The sequence below is a fragment of the Phascolarctos cinereus genome, unplaced genomic scaffold (genome assembly GCF_003287225.1).
Source record: "Phascolarctos cinereus isolate Bilbo 61053 unplaced genomic scaffold, phaCin_HiC Scaffold_8;HRSCAF=390, whole genome shotgun sequence".
NCBI lineage: Eukaryota > Metazoa > Chordata > Mammalia > Diprotodontia > Phascolarctidae > Phascolarctos > Phascolarctos cinereus.
Window position 1 is genome coordinate 174,370 of NW_027556291.1, and position 27,361 is coordinate 201,730.

Consider the following 27,361-nt stretch of genomic DNA (forward strand, 5'->3'; position numbering starts at 1 on the left):
TGCTTGGACTAGATGGCCTCAGAAACTCAGGATGTCTCTTTCAGATGTCTCTGCAGCAGAGGGCCAACTCTGTAGCCAGTGTGGCCATGGCCTGGCTGGGTTCAAGGCCTGCCACATGTAATGGGTTAAATAACCAGGAGCCGAAGGTTGTGGAGCTGGCAGAGCTTCCGCTGTGAAATGGGGAGAATAGCAGCTACCTATCTCCCAGGCTTGTGGGAAGAGAGAACTTGGCTAGTGACCTCAGAACAAGGCCAGGGATGGGAACATTTGTGTTACAAACTTAATCTCTGATTTGTTTGTGGTCTGGATGGTTTTCTGGGTCAGGGATACTCAATAGAAAAGAATGGTTTCCAACTCGGTTTTAAAACAGTTTCTGTTCTTTGGTTACAATTCAGGACCAAAAAAAAAAACAAACCGAAAGTGGCCTTGGAGGCCTAAGTTGTCATTGGGATGGGCAGGGCTCCCCGTCAGTTAAGAGGAGGGGACTGGACCAAGGCTTTGAGAGCCTGCTATAAGTGGGTGGATCCCTGGGAAAACTGGCCTGGCTGTTCCATTCTGGGCTATGTGAATTGCTTCTTTGCAAAACTAGCTTTGCTTGAAAAAGTGACTTCATCCAATTTTCAACCCTTGTTATCGAGGCTGAACAGAAGAAAGGCCAAAGCCTGGAAAGCCTGGACTGTCTGAGGGCTAAGGCATTAGGGTGGGTGGAGGAAGGCCAAGTTCTTGGGAATGGTGGGAGATTGCTTAGACACCACCTCACACTTTGGGGGCAGTGGTGTGGAACAGTCCCCTTCAGAAAAAACTCAAGTCTTCTTTCATTCCTGTTGGCTTTTAGGCTGGAGAGGTCTGTAAGTAAATCTGTGGCTTAAAACTTTGCTTCTGCCTTCAGAGTGAAGGCCTGCTTGGCTTATTTGGTTTGAAAGATCCCTTTCTAGTAAGGAAGGTAGCTCCCTAACAGAGCATCATTTCTTCTCTTCCTGTCACCAGGAGTGCCCGTGAGATGCCCTAGGCTCCTAGCATTTAGGACGCGCTAATGCTTCATCTGCTCCAGGCCTTCCCCTATGTAGTGGGCATACAGAGAAAGGCAAAAACCAGCATCTGCCCACAAAGGGCCTACAGTCTAATGAAGGAGGAGTGGTGCTGGTGAGAGCTGTATCCTGAACTTCCATGGATCACATGAGACTGGCTTTTTAGCTTCAGAAAGTCAGGGACATCCATTGTTTTAGGGCTTGGGGTCCAAGAATTCGGGTTTTGTTTTTTGAAAAAAGATCAGGATTGTGGTGTTTCAGTCGAATTGGTTTCCTGTGTAGTCAAGTGTCTTTTATTTTATGCACAGAAAAGTATTGTCCCGGGAAGGGCTCTGCCCATGAACTGCTTCTCAGGGCCCTCCCCCAACGAGGCACCCTGTGTTGAAAACAACCCTAGACAAAGGAAGCACCAGGGCAGCTTTCATCTAGGCAGCAGGGCTTAACAATGATTTTCTCTTTTTCCATTTCTTGACACGTTTTGACATAAGATGCTTCCCTCAAATACCCAAACAACCTCCTTACAATCTGGCAACAGTGGTATTGAACTCTTTTGGAGAGAGCTTCCTGGGTGCTTAACTGTGACATAGGGCTTCCATGCCAAGCTATGAGGGCCTGGGGACAGCCAGCCAGACTGGACAGCCAGACTGCTGGGCTTTGGGAGCAGGCTTAGCTAAGTTCTCCAGGGCTTCTTCCGTTTTTGCCTTTTCCAGCCCTGGCAACTCTGGAAGATTGGCTCTTAGGCAGAGGTGGCAGACCCACGACTCCTGGCCTGCAGCCTTCTAAATGAATATGGAACTGGAAAAGACAGTGAAAGGTGGAGAATGTCAGCAGTGTGCAGCCTTTGGGAGCCTTCTTGCGGATTGTGATTTGAGTTTGACACCTCTTGAGTCGAGGAGGGAGTGCTTGAGGTCTGCCCTGGTGGAGAGAGGCCAGCCCCAGTGCAGAGTTCCAGCTGACCATCAAGGGTTCTTTTGCTAACCCGTTCCTGGAAAGGACATTAGGCTTGGAGGCAAGAGACCTGGTTTAATCCTTGCTCTAATATTTCCTACCAGGAGCAAGTTGAGTGGCCTCATTGGACTTCCTCAGTTTCCCCTTCTGTAAAGTAAGGATGTTGGGCTTAGCTTGGAGATTGTTCTGTAGTCTGGGAATGCCAGAAGTCTCAGACCCTAGTCTGGGGGTGGGGAGGTTAGATTTATTTTTGCCACTGTTTGGTGAATGTCCATAAGAGCTCATCTCTAAGTATGGCGTGAGAATGCAGGAGGGCATTTGCTGATCATAGGGAAGGGCTCCTGGAACAGCAGCTGGGGCCAATTCCAGGAGTGCCAGCAGGAGACAGGAAGGAGGACATTTGGGGGCTACTTTAAGCTGACTTCTGTAGACATTTGGGAGAGTTCTCTTTCTCAAGCGTTTCTATCTCTGCTCCTAACCCTGACTTCCCCCAAGTCTCCCTCCAGAGAGGGCAGCCAGATATGGGCCTGGCCTGCCTACTATTACATCAGACAATGCAATGCTGACGATGACGGTGATGATGCTGTGGGGCAGGGCTCCTGAGAAGTGTTGGCCTCTGGGCCCCGGTACCACTCCAAGGCTAGCCCTGAGGGCCTATGCTCACCAGCCTGCTGCTGTTGCTATTGCTGCTGTTCCAGGCTTCCCTGGCTTTGCCCCCGCCGCCCCCCCACCCCGGCCCTCTTATGATGAGCGTCTACAACGAGGTTGGCTTGGCCACTCTCCACTCTGGCCATTGGCACCAAGTCTAATATTTGGGTTGGACCAGTCAGTCATCTCAGAGCAAGTGAGGGACTGAGGGGACATCACATTTGGGCAAGTGCTTTGGTACACGTATTTGAGCTGTTCAGAGGGTTTCCTTGCTTCCATATGTGATCTCTTCTGGAAGACTGCCATCGGGTACCGACCTGAAGACAAGGGTCAGAAAGTGTCTTGGGATGGTGAGGGGCCTTTTGTTCAGAGCAGTACTCAGCACTCAGTCTGAGGCCACCTCATGAGTTCCCCACCTATGTAGACTTTCCCTCTGGGATTGCCAGGCTCATGACTTTGAAAATCTCATTGTTTGGGCATGACATCAGCCCATCTGATCCTGGACTGGTGGGATTCAGTAGGCTAAGTGTCTGCTCTCAGGCTTGGTAGGCCCTGGAGTGGTCTGGCTCTGTCTGGGGAGAGGGATGGTGTGGTGGTATAGCTTTTCAGTTTCATCTCCCAGGCATTCAGAAAGGAGGGTTCAGTCTGTGATATGCCTGGATCAGCATCTTTCCTGCTAAACTTTGAGTTGGCCCTCCCACTCAGCTGCAAAGACTTTCTGAAATGGCCATGAAATAGGTGCCATTTGGCCTGGCAAGGACTATCTTCAGTTCACTCATTCAGCAGAAAGGCTCCACAGATCTAATGTGGTGAGGCCTCTGGGAACTTGACTAATTATGGTGAATGACCAGCTTTTGTATTGGTTTCTGCTATTTGACCTAAGGGTCTAGTATATTTCTGGCTTCTTCTCATAATATATTTTATCAGAGTAAATGGTTGACAGTCTTTACAGTATGGACATTACTGTGTACACATGACTTTCTTTTGTCTTACTAAAAATATCACAACCCTGTATTTTCCTTCAAATCTTGCTAGAGTTTAGCTTGAAAGATAGCTGGAAGATTGGGAAGCTTTTGGCTGTCCCTTTCCAGATGTGGCTTCTGTTTCTCCAGGCTTGTTTACAGTTGGAAGCGTGAATGGGTTGAGATATGGAGACTGAGGAGCTGGAGTTGGGGAAGGGCCTAGTACTGGAATAATGATGGTTAAGACATGAACAGTGAAAGAATCAAGGCTTTTTTTCTTTCTTTTTTTTTTTTCAAAAGGAGAGAAAATGAGGTTTTCTTTCTTAATGTTGATTTCCTTTGTGAAATGATTTTTCAAAATGTCCTCTTTTCTTCAGGTTGCTATGGGAATTCCATATAACAGCAGGAAAGGACAAATATTCCAGTGATATTGATGCCTGAGATGTGACTGGCCTGAGGAGCAGAGAGTGTGAACAGTTCTTGTGGCAACTTCTATTTCACTGTGATGGCTACAGATTCGGGGGAGCCAGCAGGCACCGAGGATTCAGAGAAACCTGATGGGGTCTCTTTGGAAAACAGAGTTCGTCCAGTGGCTGCCGCACTGACAATGGAGATTAGGCTGAAGGAAAATGCCAGGGCCTTCTCTGCTTCTGGGGAAACCACCGAGAGGACCAGGGTCTTCAGGAAGAGCATGGAGGTGATGGACAATGAGCCAGGCTCCAACTCCTTCCCTAAAGAACAGAGTGTCCAGGGTGCCCAAAGAATAGCTCAGCGTGCAGCAAACGGACTGGGACGGGGACAGGAGGCTAGTAAACACGACCAGGGGTCAAAGCCAAGTCCTGAAGCCCCCAAAGACTGTTGCAAGGAGAAGAGCGAAAAGGAGATGGAGGAAGAAGCAGAGATGAAGGCGGTAGCAACTTCCCCTAGTGGCCGTTTCCTGAAGTTTGACATTGAGCTGGGCCGAGGAGCCTTCAAAACAGTGTTTAAAGGGTTAGACACAGAGACCTGGGTGGAGGTCGCCTGGTGTGAGCTGCAGGTTAGTGTGCCCTCAGTGCCCTCTTGTGGTAGACAAACAAGCCCTGTCTTCAGAGTGTCACTCAGGCCAACCAGCCCTCACTGTCACTATCTGTCTGTCTCTCCGTCTCTGTCTCCCTTCTTTTTTCTCACTTTCTGTGTCTCTCTCCCCCTCCCCTTCTCCCTTCTCTCTCTTGTCTTTCTCACCTTCCCTCCTCTATCTGTCTCTTCCTCCTCTCTCCTTCTCTCCCTCTCCCTACCCCCTTTTTTTTCTCTCTCTCTCATTCTCTCTCTCTCTCTCTCTCTCTCTCACACACACACACACACATACACACAGTCTCACACTCTGTGTCTGTTTCCTTCCCTTCCTACCCCGAATTCATTCATTCATTCATTCATTCATTCATTCATTCATTCATTCATTCTCTCTCTCATTCTCACACACACACACACACACACACACACACACACACACACACACACAGTCTCACACTCTGTGTCTCTTTCCTCCCCTTCCTCCCCCTTCATTCGTTCTCTCTCATCTGTGTCTTTTCTTTATACTGATTTAGAGGTGTGCCTGTTTGGGTTTTGGCATGTTTCCCCTTCAGTTAAAAAAAAATCATATCATACTCTGCAGCCCTCATTTGTAGAAGGAAGACAGTGCCCAGGTTCTTTGCCCTTTGGCCTTGCTAACTCTGGCTGAGCTGCTGCTTTGTTCTGTTCAGGCAGAGTTTGGGCTAGCTCAGGCTTCGAGGCTGGATCTGAGCCTTTTAGGTGGCATCTAGAAGAGGCCATGGCAAAACCTCCCTTCATACCGATGCCCAAGACCTCTTTGGAGTTAAGAGACGTCAGAGCCCACTAGACCGCCCAGCAGTCAGGAGCTGTTTCCCTCTGGCTGTATAGGGTTACTTAGTGCTTTGGACTTAATCATTAAGAAATGTAGATCTAAGGGCAGCTAGGTGGCGCAGTGGATAGACCTCTGGCCTTGGGAGTCAGGAGGACCTGAGTTCAAATCTGGCCTCAGACACATAGCACTCACTAGCTGTGTGACCTGGGCAAGTCACTCAACCCCTATTGCCTCACCCAAAAAAAGAGAAAAGAAACGTAGACATCATGATTATAAGGGGGAGTACAATGATGAAGACATATGCAGGAAGTGAAGTGAAGTGTGGCCAGCTTGGCCTAGAGGCTGTGAGTGCTCAGCACAGATGTTAGGGCTGGGAGGAGTGGCACAGACTGGAGAGTCCAGGGTTCGGGGACTCAGCTACTCTGAGTTTGGAAGATTTGGAGAACTAGATTTCCACAGATTGGTTTCCTTTGTCATTTTTCCATCCTGGGTATTTTATTTCTTTTTTCAAAAAGGGGCCCTGTTCTAGGCCAGCCCCTTTATTTTCCACAGGGGGAGTAGGGAAGATGAGAAATACGGTTTGCCCCAACTCCCAGGGGCTTCTGGGCTCCCTTTCTTTTGCTTCATTAAAAAATGAATTTCTGGGGCAGTTAGGTGGCACAGTGGATAGAGCACCGACCAGCCTTGGAGTCAGGAGGACCCGAGTTAAAATTTGGCCTCAGATCAGACACTTGACACTAGCTGTGTGACCCTGGGCAAGTCACTTAACCCCGTTGCCTAGCAAAAACAAAACAAACAAACAAACAGACAAAAAATTTCTGGGCATCTTTAGTTTTTATATGACCTTCATAACAAAGACAGTTCAGCCAACCCAACAGAGCCATCAATCAACAGTGTATGTAGCATTGTACACCCGTGGCACCCCACCTTTGCCAAGATGGGAGGGAGGCATTGTGTGGGCCCTTTCCCAGTTTTGTGTGGCTCTGCTGCCTTGTTTTTTTGGCCATTGACCCGGGCCCAGGGCTCAGCTAGCACAGTCACTGAGGACTTTAGGGTCTTTGCGTGGGGGAGGCAGGAAGCAGCAGCATCTGCTCATTTGTGCCCGGTTAGTTTAAGAAGCGTCAGAAGTGACGAGGGCTCCTTCTCTCCTCTGTGCCCAGTTTTCTCCAGGGGACGTGTGGCACACACAATGTGGTCAGATGTTCAAGGCAGCAGAGAGGCTTTGTTGGCAGCATCTTTAGGCCTCCAATCCCTACCCACTGGGGAAGGGAAAGGACAGTAACAGGCATTGATCCAGCACCTGCTATGTGCCAGGCACTGCAAAAAGCGCTTTTACAAATTCTGTCTCACTTGATCCTCACAGCAACCCTACAACTGGGTGCAGAGAGGTGAGGTGACTTGCTCAGGGTTGCATGGCCAATAAGTGTCTAAGGTCAGATTTGAACTTGGACCCTCCTGCTTGACCTGAGGCCTGGCACTCCCTCCATTGGAGCATTACCAGCTGCTTCTATAACTGGCGTTGGGCTTTGTTTCAATTCAGGAAATGACTGAGTGAAGGCTCCTGGTCAGAGCTGCTGGGAAGAGTGTTGGCAATATGGTATTTAAAGGAGGCCTGTGGAGTTACCAGGAGAAGGCTTTGAGCCCTGGAGAGGGAAGGGACCTCAATTGTAGAAACGGGGGGATAAAATAGGATTCTAAGAACATGGTCCCAGTTTGAGAGACAGAGAAAAAGATGGAGACAGAAAGAGAGACGAGAGGAGAGAGAGAGAGAAGAGAAACAGGAGAGAGACAGAAGGAAAGAGGAGACAGAAAGAGAGAAGGAAAGAGACAGAAGGAAGAGAGAAGAGGAACAGAGAAAAGAGAGATGGAGAGAGAAGAAGAGAGACAAGGAGAGAGACAGAGACAGGAGAGAGGCAGAAAAAGAGATGATTGTTGGTAGATGTGACCTTCCCTTGGCCTTAGCCTGCACGTGATCAGCTGAGTGTTTATAGACAGGGGGCTTGGGAAAACTCCACTCTTGGTGTGTGCATCCTCATCAGTGTATGATCAGGATGCTCACTTCAAGGAGATACTGAATACCATGAACCAGGGTGGCTCAGTGGGTAGAGCGCTGGGCCTGGAGTCAGGAAGACATGAGTTCAAATCCAACTTCAGACACATACTAGCTGTGTGACTGTGGGCAAGTCACTTTACCCTGTTTGCCTCAGTTTCCTCAGCTGTAAAATGAGCTGGAGAAGGAAACGGCAACCTACTCCAGTATCTCTGCCAGGAAAACCCCAAAAATGGAATCATGAAGAATTGGACACAACTGGGAAACAACGTGAGGTTAGCCTACCCAGTAAGGCCCTGGGCGTTTTCTTAAGTCTTGAAGGGCGCTGGGACAAGGCTAGCACCTGCAAAACATTTTTGGACCCCTTGTTTTGAAATTGCCTGGAGAGACCTCATTGGCCAGCTCATCTGCATTGCTTCCTTTTGATAATGGGCCAGATCGCAGCAGGCCAATTGGACGGGTGGCTCTCCCAGTTTTCCGCAAAGACTGACCCAGCTTGAGTGGCTTTATGGGCCAAACTGGCCAATCCCTTTCTAAGAGGAAGTCCTTGCCCTGTTCTCGGGGTCTCTGGGCCGGGAAGCCTCCGCTTCTCTGCTAGTTGTCTCTTGAAGCCCGCCCCAACCTCGTCATCATTTTTTCTCTGGCTAATAAAGTAGAGTTGGAGGGCCATGAAGTCCAGAGGAGGAGGTAGATGGATGTAGCCAACCTGGGCCTCAGGCACTGTCACTTTCCCAGAAAACCTTTTGTTTTCAATGTTTCACACTGAACACAAGCCCCTGAGAAAACAGAACTGCAATGATTTACCAAACAAAGAGCATTGGGCCTTTCCCAGTGCTTAGCATAGGGCCTGGCACGCAGGTAGAGCTCAGAACGTTTTCCTGCCTAAGTGCCTTTCCTCTGGGGTCATGGGACAGGTGGGGCGCAAGGTGGAGGGGGCCTTCTGTTCTCTCCCCAGTTTTCTTTTCACACTGCATTTCCCTGTGTCTTTCACTGACTTTCTCTCCTGCACTTCCACTTTTTAGGGGGTTGCCACAGTACTGTTCGATGCTGCCAGGCTGCCGTGTGTTCACTGTGTCCCTGGCCTGCAGGTGGCTGGTGCTTGGCTACTCAGATGCTGATGGAATGCAATTACAGAATTGAACTCCACACTTTTGCTCTTAGAAATAATGGGAACACTAGTATTTTTGTATTGATTTTCATTTTTTAAAAAAATCTTTAAGGATGCATAAAGGGCAGTGTGGCCTCACAGCCAGGAAGGCATGGGTTTAACCCTTGCCCCCGACACCTGTTAGCTGTTTGACTGATGCCATGAAGATTTGGGTGCCCCTGTTCTTCCCCCACCCCAGACTGGAATGGGATCATTCAACCCCCACTCCCATCCCCCAGAAGTGCCGCCATCAGTGGGTAAGCATGTTTATGTGCCTGCTGGAGGCCTGGGGCTGACAGGTCTTGTTCCTTGGCACACATTTCTTTTTGCTCAAAGTCGTTGTACTTCAGTGCGGGTCTTGGCAGTGAGAACCAGATCTCCACAGCCACGAGTGAGTGTGTCCCAGAACTTGGCTTTTGACTTCAGCCTTCCTGATCCCCAGGGCTTATTCACTCCGAAGTGGGTAAACTCAGAAAACTGAGGCACAATACATTCCCAGGAGCACAGCACCACTAAAAAGAGAGCCCTGTATGTTCCCAGGAATGAGCATGAGCTCTTCCATTGCCACCATCTAGGGAAGTCTGCAGGGGCCATCCCTCCCTTCTTGAGATAGTCTAGCCCCCCCCCCTTCTCTTTGCCCCAGAGAGCAAGCATCCATTTCTAGAAGGTGAGTTCTGCGTTAGCAACTGTGTCTAAGCAGCCAGAATCTTGGACATCAGTCAGTCAGTGAGTCACTAAACATTGGTTAAGCGCCTACTATGTGCCAGGTACTGTACTAAGCCTGGGGGTGCAAAAAGAGGTAAAACACAGTTCTTGCCCTCAAGGACCTTAGAATCTAATGGGGGAGACAATAAGCAAACATATATAAATGAGCTCTGTACCAGATGAATAGGAAATAATGAACAGAAGGAAGGCATTGGGATTAAGAAGTGTCAGGGAAGTCTTCCTATAGGAGGTGAGATGTTAGTTTGGACTTCAAGGAAGCCTGGGGAGCCAGTAGGCCAAGATGAGGAGGGAGAGCATTCCAGGCCTGGCAAATAGCTAGGGAGGATGGACAGTCTTGTTTGTGTAACTGCAGGAAGGCCAGAGTCCCCGCACAGAAGAGTACACGTGGTGGGGAGTGACATGTTAGAAGACAGAGAAGATAGGGAGGGGCTAAGGTTACAGAGGACTTTGAATGTCAACCAGAGCATTTTGGGTTTGATCCTGGAGGCGATAGGGAGCCACTGAGATTTATTGAGTTGGGGGAGGGGGATGACATGGTCAGACCTGTGCTTTGGGAAGATCACTTTGGTGGCTGAATGGAGGACAGACTGGAGTAGGGAGAGACTTGAGGCAGGCAGAGCCCTAGCAGCTGCTGCGGTGCTCCAGGTGTGAGATGGTGAGGGCCTGCACCAGGGTGGGGGCAGGGTCAGAGGAGAGAAGGGACTGTATTCGAGAGATGCTGCAAAGGTGACCTTGGCAAAGGATTGGATATGGGACGGGGGTGATAGAGTGAGGAGTCCAGCATGACGCCTGGGTTTTGAGCCTGAGGGACTGGGAGGATAGGGGTGGGTGCCTTCCACAGTAAAGGGGAAGGTAGGAAGGGGCAGGGTTTAGAGGGAAAAGAAATGAATTCCATTTGGGACATGTGCAGTTTGAGCTGCCTACTGGACGTCGGGTTCGAGGTGTCTGAGAGGCAGAGGTCGGAGGTCAGCAGAGAGGCTGGGTCAGGAAAGGGAGATCTGAGAATCCTCAGCATAGAGATAGTTGGCCATTCAGTCCACGGGAGCTGAGGAGGTCCCCGTGGGAAGTAGGATAGAGGGGCAAGAGCCCAGGGCCCGGGACAGAGCCCAGGGGACCCTTAGGGTTTAGGTGTCGGAGGTCCCAGCTACAGGAAGCCTTTCCCAACCCATCTTGTGTGTGTAGCTTTTGTTTGTCTTTTGGTTTTTTTGGTACGTATTTGTTCGTTGTCTCCTCCATTAGACTGGAAGCTTCTTGAGGTCAGGGACTGGCTTTTGCCTCTCTCTGCATCCCCAGTGCTTGGCACAGGGCCTAGCACATAGTAAATACCAAATTGATGTTGATCAACTGACTGACAAATTGAGATGATCAAGAGGCAGTGAGTTAGTATCTAGTATTTCTCCAGTATTTCAAGCCTTGCAAACCCAGAGAGGTAGATGCTGTGATCCCTTCTTTACAGATGAGGAAACTGAGGCAAGCAGAGGTAAAATGACTCGCCCAGAGTCTCACAGCTAGTGTCTGAGGTGGGATTTGAATTCAGGTCTTTCCTCACTCAGTGCCACCAGCTGCCTCATGTCCGAGGGATGGTACAGTGAGAGAGGTTACATGTTGCTGTTTGGTGAATAAGAGTCACTCCCCATTCTAATTCACTGAAATAAAAGCAGCTGGAATCAGCTTTGAAGTGACTCTGAGGCTTTTGGGGTATGTTTTCCCTGCCCTTTGCCTTGATTGGCCCATTGGGGCCCCCCACTCTGAATCTCGGGCCCCTCGGCTAGTGTGGCCTCTTGGAGCAGTAAGGTCAGGAGCAAAGGTTCCAAGGCATTTGGCTTTTGAGGCGTTGTCCGGATTAGGCTGAAGTCAATTCCTATTTGTTGACCTGCTCTGCGAGTCTGGCCGCATCTGTTACAAGGACTGGCTGGCTGTGTCTTTGGGCTCATTATCGATGTGTCTTGGGGCAGCATGTTCTCAGCTGTCCTGGCTGGACTTGGTTGCTTCTGTTCTTTGGATGATTCCAGCCCTAACCCCAAGGCCCCATGTTGGAATCCCAACTTGAAGCCAGGTAGCTGTAAGCTCAGAATCAGAAGCCTTTTTGCTCAGTCAGCTCCTCCGGGTTCGTGGCTTTTCTCCCTCTTCTTTTAGTGGGCCTCTGAGGCTTTTTGGCTCAACCCTAGATGGCCTGCCAGTCTGCCATGGCAGATTCCAAAAATGGCAGGTTTGAAGCAAGTGTTAGCATTTGGCATTGTCATTTTACCACGTTGGCAGTAGGGAAGTGGGCCTCAGTCTGGGCTTCTGCTTCCTAGAATTAATGGGATTTTCCAAAACAAATGTTAAGTGAATCATTCCTCTAATTATTTGCCAATAGGGGAGGAAGAAATTTGATCAGCATTCTTGCAAAGAAGCTTGTGTGGGAGTGCAGTTGTCTCATCAGCCTCGGATGGGGCTCCCGCCTGCCCTAATTGCCAGGCGAGCATTTAGGGCTGTGAGTTTCCAGAGCTCACACAGGTAGTCAGTGGGATACCTGAAAATTGCCCCCCAAGTCCCGACTCCAGAATTGGTGACGCTTCTACCTTTTCTCTGTGGATTTGATGACCGGCTCTCCCCTTTTCCTTCCTTTCTTGTGAATCTTGTCTCTTGCGGGTGTGTCTGGTTTTTGCTGGTGGTCTGAGAGAGCATATGAGGGCTAACATTCCAGTCTTTTTTGCTGTCCAAGTTAAATATTAAGAGATTTGGGGACAGTGTGGTTCCAGAACTAACTACTTGGTAGGTGACACCTGACTGAAAAAGCAGGGGTTGTTGGGAAGTCTTGTCAGGAGTTAAACACTGATTCTGAGGAAGAATCACTCTTTTGTCTGTTTTGGCTAGTGAATGAATGAATGGGGGAAACAGTATTGATGTGTCACCTACAATGTGCAGAGCCCTGTGCTAAGTGCTGGAGATAGAAACAGAAAGTGGAGCCGGGCCCTGCTGTCTCGAAGCTCCCGTGCTGATAGTGGGAATCGGCCCAGGGACAGGGCAGATGGAAAGGCCCCCGTGGTTCTTAGGGGGCAGCACTATGCGGGGGGGAGGGGTGCTGGTCATAGCCCTTCTTCTCATGGCTCATTTCCCCTGAGAAAACCAGAGCAGCTTCAAGGGGAGCTTTCTGACCTCACCAAGATTCTTGATGTCTAAGAACTTTTTTGTGTGGGAAATGATTTTTAATCTCACTTTGATTCCAAAATCCCTTCTCCATTTCAGGACCGGAAACTGAGCAAAGCTGAGCAGCAGAGATTCAAAGAAGAAGCTGAGATGTTGAAGGGTCTTCAGCACCCCAATATAGTCCGATTCTATGACTCTTGGGAATCCGTAGTGAAAGGGAAAAAGTGCATTGTTTTAGTGACTGAGCTCATGACATCAGGCACTTTAAAGACGTGAGTTAACTTGACTTTGGGCTAGGGTGTGTGGGTGTGAGTGGGTGTGCGTTTGTGGTGTGTGCGCGTTTGTGGTGTGTGCGTGTGTGTGGTGGGGAGGGAGTGAATGTATGTGTGTGTGCAGGTAAGTATGGGTGTGTTTGTGATATGTTGGAGTGAGGGTGTGAATGTGTGTGTGTCTGTGGCTTGGGGGTGAGTGTGGCTGTGAGTTTGGGGCATGTAGTGGGGGGGTGAATGTAGGGGTTGGGGGAGTGTGTAGGTGTGTTGCCAATTGAGAGTTCTCTGTTCCATTCTCTCTGTCTTGGACCCCCGATCCCCCCCCCAAATATTTTTGGGAATTAGAATATAGATAGTCCTAAAATTTACTTCCTTAAGACTGTGGACTTTGTGAGCACACTCCAGATTGGCTTGAAAATACAGTGTTAATTCAGGTCTTTTGAAGCACCATTTTGGTAAATTAAACTATGTAGGAAATTGTTTTCTTCCCTTAGAACAGCTGGTGATTTGGTGGTGAGAGGGCATCCAGAGCCAGGAAGAGCTAAGCACAAATCTGGCCTTAGATGCTTCTTTAGCGATGTGACCCTGGGCAAGTCACCTCACTGCAGTCTGCCTCAGTTTCCTTACCTGTAAGATGGGTTAGGGTTAGGTTTTGCAAAGCACTCAGGTGCTTGAGAAATACTCATTTCCCTTTTCCCCCCTTTTCCTTTCCTGCTTAGTGTTAGGTCTTGTTTTTATAGAAATCATTTGAGGAAATCAGGGTGTTTCACAAGGGGGTGATCCAGCATCAAGCGTAAGCCCAGTGTCTTTCAGCAGCCAAACAGAAGGGTTAGAGGGTTAGCAAGTTCTCTGAGGCCACCCAGCTAGCTCCCTTGGCCTTGATCCTAAAAGCAGGTGTTTTTGCTGGTCTTGGGTGACCTAGCCAGGTGTTCCACGAGCTGAGATAAGGCTCTTTGTTTGCATCTCAGCAGCCCTAAGGCAAAAGAAGGGACTTGGCCACTCCTCCTGGCCCTTTGGAGATGCCATACCCCTGCCTGTCTGCTGGTGGAACCTTTGCCCCCCAGGGGTGCTGGAAGCCAGAGCCAAGGCAGATGGGGGAGCCTGGGAATACAGATGGGGAATACAAAGTGGTGAGACTTCATGTTTCTCCGTGTAGGTACTTGAAGCGGTTTAAAGTCATGAAGCCTAAAGTGTTAAGGAGCTGGTGCCGGCAGATTTTGAAGGGTCTACAGTTCTTGCACACAAGAACGCCACCCATCATCCACCGGGACTTGAAGTGTGACAACATTTTCATCACTGGCCCAACTGGTTCAGTGAAGATCGGGGACCTGGGCCTAGCCACCTTGATGCGCACATCATTTGCCAAGAGCGTGATTGGTAATGTCTCTGGTTTTGTGGCTTGGACCAAGGGTGGGGTTCCTTGTCAAGTAATGAGAGCCTAGGGCCAGGCTCTGGACAGGTGACTTTTCTTCTCTGAAGGCTCCTCAGGCATCTTTCTGTCGTTTACTTTGCACTCTTAAGAAGGGCCACAGAAGATGAGGGAGAGGGTTTGCTAGTTTGCTAACCAAGACACTGAGGCAACACAGAATAAGCAGAAGCCGCACCTAAATTCTAGTAGTGCCTGTGGCCAAGGGTCGGCCGCTAAACCGCTTCATTCACCTTTTGCTAGGAAGAGGTGCCATTACCTGTGGTGAGCAAGCAGTGAGTGTAGTAGATGTGTTTGTGCAGCATCCAGAGTTGCCTTTAGGGAGCTCCATAATATGCTCCACAGGAGACGAGACGGCTTTTCCTCCTTTCAGGAAAAGGTGTTGGTAATTTTCTGTTTGTAGGAACCCCAGAGTTTATGGCTCCAGAAATGTACGAAGAGCACTATGATGAGTGTGTTGACGTCTACGCTTTTGGTATGTGTATGCTGGAGATGGCGACTTCCGAATATCCATACTCCGAGTGCCAGAATGCTGCTCAGATCTACCGCAAAGTGACCAGCGTAAGTCTGAGTTGAGACATGTTGGACATTCTTGGTGTCTGTTTTCAAGGGATGTGTGAAGGAAATGGGGCCAGATGGGGCTCTGTGCAATGCTGTGATGTCGCCCTCAAGCCAGCATTTCTGGGTCTCTCTGTCTCTCAGCTTTCTGTGCAGATGGCTGGGAGGCTGCTTCAGCAGGTGATGGTATGAACCCTAGGTTAGTGTTGTTTGGATGGAGCAGCTTGGCCCCATTGGAGTCCACACAGGTGATAAAGAGCTTCCCTTAGACTGAGGCAGGCTTGGGGCTCACCTCATTTCTCAGGCCCCCTTCCTAGAGCTGAGGCTTACTGTGCCTCATGGTCCCTGAAAGGATTGGAACTCCTTGAGTCTGCCTGCCATGTACCAGGTACTCTGGAAGCCCTTGGCCAAGCGTATGAAGCCATCTTGTTGCCCCTGAGACCATGGTGTGGTAGAGTTGGTCAAGTTTACTGCAGGCCGGCTCTGTTGGCAGGGGACGGCACCGGTTCACTTACCTGGCTAGAAAAGAACCTTCATTGCTGGGGAGCTTAGCGACGAAGCTGGCTGCTGTTCTTTGAGGCCCCCCTTACCCGCCTACCCCAACCACGGCCATGTGTGAGCCACATGGCTCCAGTTCTGGGGGGTTGCCAAGACCATCTCGAACAGTCGGTCTCCATTTTTTTCTTAGGGGATCAAACCAGCTAGTTTCAACAAGGTGCCTGATCCAGAAGTGAAGGAGATCATTGAAGGGTGTATCCGCCAGAACAAACGTGAAAGGTGAGTGTCTGCACGCTGTAAAGTGCCCTAGAGCTTGTTCAGTCAGTCAGTCAGTCACTCAAGCAACAGCAACAATAAATAAGCACCTACTATTTGCCGGGGCGGGGGGGCAGCTGCAGGGGACAGAGCACTGGGCTTGGCATCAGGAGGACTTACCTTCCTGACTTCACATCTGGCCTCAGACACTTCCTAGCTATGTGACCTTGGGCAGATCAGTTAAGCTCTGCCTCAGTTTCCTCAGCTATAAAAAGGGAAATCATAATAGGATCTACCTCCCAGGGTTGTTGTGAGGATCTGATGCGATGATGTTTGCAAGGTACTAAATGCTGCGTAGATGGAAGCCAGTGTTTGAGGGAGTGTAATAGTATGAGGGTGTGAGGTGGCAGAGTGAATAGAGCTCCATGCCTGGACTCAGGGTGACCTGAGTTCAAATCTGACCTCAGAAACTTACTAGCTTTGTGACCCTGGGCAAGTCACTTAATCCTGTTTGCCTCAGTTTCCTCATGTGTGAAGTGAACTGGAGAAAGAAATGGCAACCCACTGCAGTATATCTGCCAAGAAAACCCCAAACGGGGTCATGTAGCATTGGGCATGACTGAAAATGACTGAACAACAACAATAAATGTGTCAGGCATTGTGCTGAGGGAAAAAACAGCCCCTGCCCTCAAGGAACTTACAATTTAACGGGGAGACAACAAGCAAACAAATAAATACCACGTAATCTCTCTGGTAGATGAATAGGAAATGATTACCAGAGGGAAGGCCTTGCAATGAAGAAGGGACAGGGAAGGCTTTCTGGAAAAGGAAGGATTTGAGTTGGGACTTGAAGGAAGCTGGGGAGGTCAGCAGGCAGAGTGGAGTAGGGAGAGAGTGGGTCCAGGCCTGGAGAATGGTCAGAGGAAATGCCTGGAGCCGAGAGCTAGAGACTCTTGTTGGTAAAACAACCAGGAGGCCACTGTCCCTGGATGGAAGAGTATGTGAAATGGAGAGGAGTAGAAGAAAGCTGGAAATGGAGGAGGGGGCTAGGTTAGGAAGGGCTTTGAGTGCCAAACAGAGCACTTTGCATTTGTTCCTGGAATGGGGAAGGGGAAGTGACAGGGGCAGACCTGAACTTTCGGAAGATCACTTTGGCAGCTGATGGAGGACGGACTAGAGCAGGGAGAGACTGAGGCAGGCAGAGCCTGTCCTCCCAACAGCTACTGCCAGGGTCCAGGCGTGAAGTGATGAGGGCCTGCGTCAGGGTTGGGGGCCATGTCAGAGGGGAGAGGGGGGCATGTATGAGGGGTACTGCCAAGGAAGAGTCTCACAGGCCTCGGCACCAGGTTGGATATGGGGGATGAAGGAGAATGGAGTCCAAGATGAGACCCTGAGGGACCAGCAGTCAAGATGTGTTGAGTTTAAGCTGGAACAAGGGGCTCCTTCTGGGGCCTCAGTGGCTTCTTTTGTCAAATAGGGAAGTTACATGAGATGACCGCTGAGGTCCCTTCAAGCCGCAAACGTATGATCTTTGTTCATCTTGGTGCAGACTAATGACTATGGGAACTTGAGAGGCTGAGGCTGTGTCTGTATTTAAAACAAACCCTGGAGGAAAGATCTGGATTCCTCCTATCTTTTGTATTTCTCTAAAAAGAGATGGTTAAATGGCCCAAGAGTCTACATCTGTCAGTTGGCCTAAAATCCTACCTCTAGGAGCCAGAAAGACCAGGGGTCTCTTGGTGGACCCAAGTGCACTTTCATTGCCAAAAGGGACCAGGCTCGTAGGCTGGCTGTGGGAGCAAAGCTGAAAGATCGGACTGGGGCTGCAATAAACGTTGGCTCTGCTCCCTTTCCCTCCCTCCCTCCTCCCTCCTCTCATCTCTCCCCCTCCCCCTCTAACTCAGCAGGTTCCAACTAACAGGACTTTTTTCTGGATTCGCTTTCATGGAGACAGGAGTAATTAAAGTCACCAAACCAGTCAATTAACTAGCAGGGGTTATGATGTTTAACTTTTTATTATGAATTTTTTAAAAAGGGAACATTTCTGCATACGGTGTAGAACAAGGAAAAAATGTTAGATCCAAAAATACATATCTCTTGTGTGAAACTTAGATCTTTTTAAAAAAATGTGAAATACATTCAACATGTTCCTTTCAGAGCTTTCTGCTAGGTGGCGCCACTGTGGAGAGAGTGCTGCAGGAAGGAAGCCAAGTTCAAATGCAGTCTCACACTGGGTCAGCTTGGGCTTGTCACTTTACTGCTATCTGCCTCAGTTTCCTCAACTGTAAAATGGGGATAATAATAGCACCTGTCACCCAAAGGTGGTTGTGAAGGTTGAATGAGACAGTGTTTTTGTAAAGTGCTTAGCACAGTGCCGGGCACACACTAGGGTAGTCCTGCTCCTCCACCACCACTATCATCATCATCAGTGTTTCTCTCTGAACTTCCTTCAGTTCTCTTTGGTGCATTTTCAGAAATGGTTCATTGGCTTTTTTGGGGACAACCTTTTGTAAGCTCCCCTTTCCTCCCAATAGGAAAAACAAAACAACCCAATTCTTTTATATATATAAAAGCAAATCTTCATCTTTGCCATATCCGCCAATGTCTGTCTCATTCCTCAACTTGAGTCTTCCCCATCTGTGTCAGGAAGTCCCCCATCACCACTGTCATCATCCCTAACATTTATTTATACCTGTGCCTGACATTGTGCTGAGGGCTTTACAAAGAGGATCTCATTTAATCCTTACTACAACCTGGGTTGGAGGTGCTATTATTTTCATCCCCATGATACAGCTGAGGAAACGGAGGCAGACAGAAGTTGAGTGACTGCCTGAGGTCACATAGCTAGTAAGTATCTGAGGTTAGATTTGAACTTCCTGATTCCTGTTTCAGCACCTCTCTCCATTGGGCCACCTGGCTAACAGCTCTGAAAGTCATATGTTGAATGTATTCTATATTTTTTGATATCATGGGTTCTCTGGAATGAGTCTTGGTTGGTAGTTGAGTTGATCTGAGTTTGAAAAGGCTTTCAAAAGGCAAGAGGCAGCAGCCCCTAAGGCAGGGGTGGGGAACCTGCAGCCTTCTAGGTCCTTGGGTGTGGCCTTTTGACTGAGTCCAAGTTTTACAGAACACTTCCTTTTATGAAGGGGATTTGTTCTGTGAAAATTAGATTCAGTCAAAGGGCCACACTTGAAGACCCAGAGGGCCACATGTGGCCTGGAGGCCACAGGTTCTCTACCCCTGCCCTAGGAGTTTCCACTCTGTTAAGGGAGTGTGGCCTGTACACGTCATGTCACGTCGGTCCACAAGGTAGCAAGGTGGAGCTGGTTGGAATTTCTGTGAGTGCAACAGATCAATGAACTATTTTCAGCCCAGTTTCTCTTGCCTGCTCTGCCGCTGGCCCTGACTTCCTTCCAACGAGGTGGCTAACTGAGCTCCTCACGTTTCTTGTTAGGTTATCCATCAAGGACCTCTTAAACCAGGCATTTTTTGCTGAAGACACAGGGCTGAGAGTGGAGTCAGCCGAGGAAGACGATGGTTTCAATTCTTCCTTGGCGCTGAGACTCTGGGTTGAAGACCCTAAGAAACTGAAGGGCAAGCACAAGGACAATGAAGCTCTGGAATTCAGTTTTAATTTAGAAACAGATATCCCTGAAGAAGTGGCCTATGAGATGGTGAGTCAGCTCCCTACCCCAGTCTCTTTAGGTAGATGCCTCCAGGGGACGCTTGAGGCTCTCCTTGAGTTCTTGTTTGCTGGGGGGGGGGGGTTGTCCAAAGGGGTCCACTTGGGCCAAGCAGCTGTTCCTCCTGCTCCATACCTTTTCCTGCCCTGTCTGGCATTGGAATATCTTTGATATCAATTCTCCCAAGTCTTCCCCACTGCCTCCTCATGGTTCTCATGGGCTGTACTAGTAGAATTGGAAGGTTCCAGTCCAGGCCCTGTGATGGACCATTGGTGTGGGCCAGAGGTGGGGAACCTGCGACCTTGAGGCCACATGTGGCCTTTGACTGAATCCAAACTTCATGGAACAAATCCCCTTAATGAAAGGATGTGTTCTGTAAAACTTGGACTCAGTCAAAAGGGTTAGGGTTAGAGGCTGAGTCAGAGGCATTTAGGGTCTAACCCTAAATGTGCACCCAAGTATCTAGAAAGTCACATGTGGCCCTGAGGCCGCAGGTTCCCCACCCCTGTGGGCTGTCTGAGGACCAGCCAAGCTCAGAAGGTTGGCCATTTGTTTGATGGCAATTGATGAACTAGCTTCCGGTGACAGAGGAAAGTTCACTTTGGTGGGGGGCAGGGGAGGGAAGGTATTTATCTTTTAATATCACACCCTGAGGAAATCTAACCAAATTCTGTACTTCTCTTTCATTCTTTAAACGCACTTTGTAAAAGCTCTGAACTCTCAGTCTAGAAGGGACCTCCAGGGTCCTCTAGGCTAACCACCTTATTTCACTGATGAGGCCCCCTCAAAGCTCCCAGCCTGCAAATTGTCAAGCCACCTGCAGATAGAGCTAGTTTTGGGTTCCTCTTGGATTCCCATAATCCAGCCTAGAATTGGCCACAGTCATTTTTTCATGTGAAGAAAATTCCTGTCTGGGATGACTTGACCTGGATACGGATTGTGTTTTTTAGGTAAAGTCTGGCTTCTTCCACGAGAGTGATTCCAAAGCAGTTGCCAAGTCCATTCGAGACCGGGTCGCTTTGATCAAGAAGACAAGGGAGAGGAAGCAGGCTGGCTTTGCAGGGGAAGAACGCCGGGATTCCCAGTGCAAGCCTCCGCAGCACAGCGCTTCTCAGCTGGCTGGGACCGAGTGTGAAGAGACCGAGGTGGATCAGCACGTTCGACAGCAGCTCCTTCAAAAACGACAGGCTCAGCCACATCACTGTCCTGCCTTGGTTCTTGGTATCTGTCAAGTCCAGTGACCCTGCCCCCTCCGTGTCCAAAGCTCGTGTCCTGGGGGCAGGGAGGGTGGTGGTGGCTGGGCACAGGTGACTCACTTTGTTCTACAAGTTGTCATTGAGGTCCAAGAAAGGGCCAGTTCCTGGTGGTCTTGTGTTGGGCTGTTGATCCCCGGTGTCAGAGGGGCCAGCCTTGAGGCTGCTCAGGCAACTTTGGATCCCCTGGAACCTTTTTCAAGAATTGCTTTATTTTATTGTGGGATCTGATCACCTCATCCACAGGTGTTGGGCTGAGAGCCCTGGATTCACATGATCATGAAGCATTAAGCACCAACTCTACACCCTGAATGTGCTAGGGATGCAAAAAATGGCCAAAGACAGGCCCTGTCTCAGTCAGAGAAGTGAGCTTCAGTTCTTGCCAGTTACACCTGCTAGCCATGTGACTTTGGGCAAATCATTTACCCTGTATCTTGCCCCTCCCCCCCACTTGTTGAACTCTCCCTGGTAACAAAAAGAGATGGAGAAAAGGAAAAGACAAGTTCTCCATTTTCTTCCCTCTTCTTGGCTCTGTGCCTCAGCAGTGGTGGTGGCGGCAGCAAGAGAGCTAAAGGCCCCAGCCCTCCATGGCTTGGGGAAGGTCACGGGCCAGATTAGGGTTAGAGCCAGAAATGCAAACTAGCCCAACCCCCAATTTTACAGTGGAGGAAATACCCATCAAGAGGGGAAGGGATGTAGCCCAGTTCACACTGGTTATAAGTGGCAGAGGCCGAGCTTTGGTTCCACCACGCTTCTCCAATGTTTAGAGAAAGCCAGAGCTGTGTCTGTGTATGAAGAGGGCAAAGTGTTCAAGTGGGTGCTTTCTTCCTCTTGGACTTCCCTAGCCTCCTTTGGGTACATGCGGGCTTTGTTGACTCCATGGTGACTTTGGGCATTGCCTGGCATCCAGAGCTGAAGTGGCCTTTGGAGGAATTAGAATGGAGTGGGGGTGGGCATGGTCATCTGATTTTGACAACCTACCCACAGTCAATCTTGTCGACTCATAGATCCCCAGGCGAGCCCAGTGAGAGGGAATTTTGCTAAATGTATGTGGCTATGTCTACTCCAAGGATGCCAGTCTCGGCTTCCTGTCACACCATTGGGAAAGATATGTCTGCAGAGTCAGGCTCCAGTTTGATCCTCATGTTGCCCACATGGGAAGAAACTTCTAGATTTGGCCTAACCCTAACTCACCACGAAGGGCTCTTATAGAATCATTTTTAGAGGGTTTATAGGTCTTTATGACTTCAGTAGAAAATTTCTCTCTTCTTATGTGCTGGAAGACATTGCTGTTTTCTCTCCATGCATGCCAGTTTTTTTTTTTCCCCACAGTTTCTTTCTCTTCTTCCCCTTCCCCTTCCCCTTCTCCTTTTCCTCCTCCTCCCCCCATCCTCTTTCCGTCTGCCTCCCTCCCCTAACCCTTCCCTCCCAGTATAGTGAGCTATGGGAGGCATTTAAAAGGTCAGAGGTTGGGGCAGCCAGGTGGCACAGTGGATAGAGCACCAGCCCTGGATTCAGGAGGACCTGAGTTCAAATCTGGCTTCAGACACATAACACTTACTAGCTGTGTGATCCTGGGCAAGTCACTTAACCCCACTGCCTAGCCCCCCCCCCAAAAAAAAGGTAAAAAGTCAGAAGTCAGACAAGTCATTTCTCCTCTCTGGGCCCTTGGTGTTTTTTTTTGCCTTTTGCTGAGGCGATCCAGGTTAAATGACTTTCCCAGGGTCACACAGCTAGTAAGTGTTAAGTGTCTGAGGCTGGATTTGAACTCAGGTCCTCCTGACTCCAAGGCCTCCACCTAGCTGCCCTAGGGCCCTGTTTTTTAGAGGAAGAGAGTGAAGCTGAGTGACAAGTGAAATGCCATAGCAATGTTGATAGAGCTAGGTATCCCTGATTGGACTCAGACCTAAGTTTCTCTTCATTCCAAGTCAAATGCCTCAGTTTCCTATTTTGTCAATTGAGAGAATTAGAAAAGGCAGCCTCTGAGCCCCGTTCCAGTTCCAGCTGCATGTGACGTCAAGGAGGAGAGGTAATGCTGCCAGCTACTCACCTGGTCACCCATTTCCAGGAAGGGAAGTATCTGGGTTAGGATTGGGCTCCTCATTTTACACATGGGGAATCTGAGACTCAGAATGGAAGTGACTTGTCCAAAGTCACGGAAGCACTTCACTCCCAGGGCAGGGGCCTGCCACAATGCCAAGGGGATCTCATGGCTCGTTTCAGATGAATCCTGTAGTGGCCTTGGCTTATGTCTGTGTGTGTGAGTGATCACCAGCTGCCGTCTTCATCTTCATGATACCTCACAGCTGGCATGTTTCTTTGCTGCAGCTGATGGTCTGCCTGAGGCAGGAGTTGGGGCAGTGAAGCATTCCGATTCTTCGAGTCAACACACCATGGCCTACTGTCCGGATCTGCCGGTGGTTCCTGCCAAAGCGTCTCACGTTCCCCAGGCCAAAGCCCAGCTTCCGGGGCACCTGTACCCGCCCCAGCAGCTGGTGGGACATTACCAGCAAATGCCAGGGGTGAGACTTATTCAGATGCTTGAACTTGTTTGAACTCTAGTCTCAGCGCTGACTGTGAATAGGAAAGTTGCTTTCAACATTGTTTTTAACCGTTTCTTTTGGAGTCAGGTCCAACAGCAAGCATGCCTTGCCCAGCCCCAGATGTTTCCACCAGTAGCTGTCCAGCAGTTCTCCCAGAGAATGGTAAGATTCCCTGGGCTGAGCAGCTCCCACTCTTGCACACAACACCTTCCTCGTGGGGCTGAGATGGACCATCAGTGTTGAAGACTCATTCTTGGGGTTCACTTTTCGAGCTTGGCTTGTCAGTGACTAATGCAGAAGACTTAGGACAGCTATCCCCAGGAGCAGCTCGCACTCCAGCCATACATTTCCCCCTTAGGTTCCCTCCTTGTCCCTGCTCCCCTCCAGCCATGATTCCCAGGCCCTTGGAAGCAGCCACTGAGTGCACAAGTTTTGTAGGTGCCTTGAGGAGGCTTCAGTCCTGGGCAAGCTGGAGCTCTGGGAGTCCTTCAAGTGGCTCCTTACTGTCTCCTTTGTTGAGTTTGATCAGCACTCCTGTCTCCTCCTCCCCCACTGGTATTGCTTCTCTTTGTCATTAGGAGTGATATCTTCCAGTGATTAAGTCATCCCTCTGTATCAAGTTCAGCTGAGGATTCGATGCTTATAGAAGTTGAGGCTCCCAGACATATCACATTGTGGGGGGGGGGGCGGATTGGTTTTGTACAATTGAAGGGAGGTCTTTAGCTTTGGGGCTTGAAGGTGGGCTTCAGAGAGACTCTGGCTTGTTTTGGATGTTGCCAAGTCAAGAGTGCCTTCTCCACTTTGCCCAAGTACCGTGAGTGTTGGGCCCATCTTCTTAGAGGGGAGAGACCCCAGTCAAGGCATGCACTGGGCACAGTGACTGTTCCATGTGGCTAGGCAGCTCCTGGAGAGAAACTTGTCAAGGGAATGGCAGGAACTACTGAAGTCCCGGTGAGTTTTCTGGCCTTTCACCTCCCAGATCCACTTTTTGGGCACATCCATCTCAAATAGCAAGAAACTGCAAAGAGGGAGGGAGAGGCAAGGTCCTATTGGACCCGTTGCGTCCCCTCTTGGATTTTTGGTCTGTGAAAGCTGTCACTTTACCTTGCTGGGGAGGTGGGGGCCATACCCCACTTCTGGAGTGGGAGAGGAGCTCAGATCCCAAGAACTTTTTGACTTAAATTTCCTTGAAATTCCTTAGGGAGATTTTGAGCCAGAAGATGTAGAAAACCAAAGCAATACATTGTAATCTTTGGTGTTCCACAGTGGGGGAATTTGAACTTCAAGGAAAACTGGGCTTAGTGATGATTTGTTTTTTAAAGTCCTCGGTGGCCAGGTCGGCCAGACATACTGGACTGGGCTTTATCTATGCATGTTCCTTACCCACCTTTTCCTTGTACCAGGAACCCCAACAGACCTTTGGAGCAGACAGACAGGCCTCAAATCTACTGACTTTGCCCTCTTCCCAGCACCCTGCAGCAGGCATCATGCTTGATCACAGCCCTCAGAATGGAAGTCGGATGGTGGGCCTGACACTGGACACTGAGCAGCCTTCGAGCTTCTTGTCAAATCCACCCCCTGCTCAGTATATGACTAGCACCCAGGGTGTTCTCAGGGCAGCCCAGCAACTCCCAGGCTCTCTGGCTCGCCATCCGGGAGCACAACTCACTGCCCCCCAGCTGCCTTTAGTGTCCCAAGCATACTCGGTGGTCCAGCAGGATTCTGGCCCTCTCTGTGCAGGGCCGAAGCCTCACTACTACCCGATGCCTTGCCCACTCCCCCCAGTGGCTCTGCTGATGAAGGCTGTGCAGCCAACCCAAGATGCTGGACTCCAGGAGTCTGATGCTCAGGGCGTCATGCAGCAGCCAGAAGGTGAGGGGAGAGGAGGCCTGATTTCGCTGGGTGAACAACAGCGCATCTTTGTGGTGAAGTCATCTGAGCAGCTGCCTTTCCCCAGCTATCCTGTGCAGCCTTCTTGTTTGATTCCAGCTCCAGAGCCTGTGCCACCCCAGGCTTACACTATCCCCCCACCTGCAGTGCGCTCCCTCTATTCAGCTTCACTTCCTGGACAGCCTGCAGCATATCATGCCCAGCCTTCTTACCTGGAGAAGCCAGCATATGTCATTCAAGGGACTTACACTGGGCAGCCTGCAGATCAGCCTCTTTACCCTGTCCTAGCCCCTGAGCCTTCTTCATATGCAGGGCAAGCAACTTCCTCCCTACAGGCCCCGGACCGGGTGACATACTTGGGCCACCAGGTGCACTCAGCCAGCTCTAACCCTGAGCAGCAAGCTCCAGATGAACAGCAGTCATATGGCATGCCGGCCTCAGAGCCCCAGGTGTGTCTAGGCCAGCCACCAGCCGTTCCTTTGGCTGTTCCGAAGGTGGATGTCAGTTTGGGGAATGAACAGCTCCGAGGTCCGCCTCCTTCACCAGCCATCGGCGCTCCGAGGGCCGGGGAAGGCCAATCACGTCCCTTCCCAAAGCAGCCTCTTCGCCTGAGTCCTTTTTCAGAGTCCACATTCACTCCACATCAGCAGGTAGTTCACTCTTCTCATCTACCAGCAGTGCCGCCCCATGAGCTACTGACTCCTGAAGTTTCTCAGAGTCAGCAGCAAGTCTCCTATGGCCAACCTGGCACCTTCCAGCAGCCGGCCCCCAGCCAGACCCAGCAAGCACCAGCTCTAGTCCCCCACTTGGCCACTGAGTGCAGTCAGATTCTGCCTTGCCAGAAGCAGCAGCCGCAGTGGCAGCCGCCGTTGAGCCCAGTGCCCGTCCCTGGGCCATTGGAATTGCAGCAGCAGCAGCAGGTGGCTCTTTACCAGACTTCAGGGGCAGCGCGTCCCAAACAGCCACCCCTGACTAGTCCAGCACAGGCCTCACTTCCCGCCCAGGGCATTCCTGTCTTGCAGGCCCAGCCACAGCATCAGGCTTTAAAAGGCCAAAATGTTCCAAAGGTAAATCTGGGGGGAAGATTCAGGGGGTTGGGGTGGGAATATTCTCTGCATGTTGAGAAGAGGATTGGCTTCTGGACAAGGTTCTCCTCGGCCCTCGCTTTCCTGCCCTTGGGTCTGGCCTCTGGCCTTCCGTCTTTTGGCGGACACTGTCCTCTGCTCCTAATGAGAAAGTCTTGCCACTCCTCAGTAACTTTCACGCCTTTGGGAGCTGGGCAGGATCCACACTTGCCCTCCTTGGTCTTGCCGCCTTGTTGCCACTTTAGCCAAATCTCTTCCTTTGCTGAGCTCTTCCTAGTTCCCTGAGGGTTTGAGAGGCTGGTGAGTGGGGGCCTTTGTATCAGAGGTAGGGTTTGTTGTGTGAGTTCTTTGATACTGAGCGTAGTTTTTCAGTGCTGCTTTGGATATTGGGGCGTGTTCTAGAAAATACCGTTTAAAAATGAAGAGGAATTTCTGCATTTGGTGGGGCCAGGACTGAGGAAGACTTGGGAGGTTGGGGTTTGGCCCTCTCCTTCAGGGAGAGCACTAGAGACTGGTTCTCATTTTTCTCTCTCACTGCTTTCCCAGTTCTGGTTTTACTGGCAATGGCCCTTGTGTTCAGAAGCTCGGCTCTAGCCCTGGCCTGGTGCACATTAAGAGAAAAAGCTTGAAGAGGGGCTGACCTGAGGCTATGGGAACTCCAGTGGGGGCGCTGGACTGTTCAGAGGCTTGGCGCTTGTGCTTTTGTCTCATGAGGGGAAGCTAAAGTTTCTAGATGGAGGCATTTGGGTCACTCTCATCCATCGTGTCCCAGATGGGGCTTCGTGTCTGGATTAAAAGAATATGTCGTGTTTTCATGGGGAAATCGAGGGGCTGGTCTCACCACCCCACCCCACCCCTGCCCCCTGCCACTGTGACAGGCATTGGATTAGACATGCTGGGTGTGGCAAGCCACTAGGGTTGTTCTGCATGCAGTGCTCTGTCCCTGTTTCTCTGAATGTGAGGACTTTGTGGTGGACCAGTATCCGTAGCTTCTCATTGGATTGCAGAGATGGCTCATTATTATTGGCCTTATTAGTGACAGTTCTCCCTTGCTAAGATCTGGCCTGTGGAACCCAACAGACTGACCCTGGACTCCCCAACACCAGAGCCTGGACTAGATTACAGATGTTTTACTCCTTTGGCCTGAACGAGATTCAAATGTCATTGGGAGATGTTTAACCAAATCAGTACAAAGACAGTATGACGCAGGTAATGTTCATTTGGTGGCCTGGATGCCACTGGGCTAGACAGATGAGCTCTGAGGTCCCTTCCATCTCCAATACTTCCAAAGGCTCATAACTGGATGTTTCTGCTGCTTTCCCAGCCAATCCCTGGGCTCTGAGGAGGTTACTGTATTAGGGGAGTGTGAGCCAATGGTGAGCTGAGTAGCTCTAGAATC

The 27,361-nt window shown here is 50.1% G+C and overlaps 1 protein-coding gene across 5 annotated transcripts in view; it reads left to right on the forward strand.

Moving 5' to 3' along the window:
• Positions 1–27,361, forward strand: part of WNK3 (WNK lysine deficient protein kinase 3) — a 65,623-nt gene that overhangs the window by 6,505 nt on the left and 31,757 nt on the right. For all 5 annotated transcript variants that reach the window (XM_020980033.2, XM_020980035.2, XM_020980034.2 and 2 more), the window contains exons 2-11: positions 3,964–4,622; positions 12,602–12,774; positions 13,928–14,148; positions 14,601–14,758; positions 15,444–15,532; positions 18,963–19,182; positions 20,142–20,412; positions 22,773–22,966; positions 23,075–23,149; positions 24,391–25,944. In XM_020980033.2, coding sequence (XP_020835692.1) covers positions 4,092–4,622; positions 12,602–12,774; positions 13,928–14,148; positions 14,601–14,758; positions 15,444–15,532; positions 18,963–19,182; positions 20,142–20,412; positions 22,773–22,966; positions 23,075–23,149; positions 24,391–25,944 — 3,486 coding nt within the window. In that variant the 5' untranslated portion in view covers positions 3,964–4,091. The remainder of the gene's footprint in view (positions 1–3,963; positions 4,623–12,601; positions 12,775–13,927; positions 14,149–14,600; positions 14,759–15,443; positions 15,533–18,962; positions 19,183–20,141; positions 20,413–22,772; positions 22,967–23,074; positions 23,150–24,390; positions 25,945–27,361) is intronic.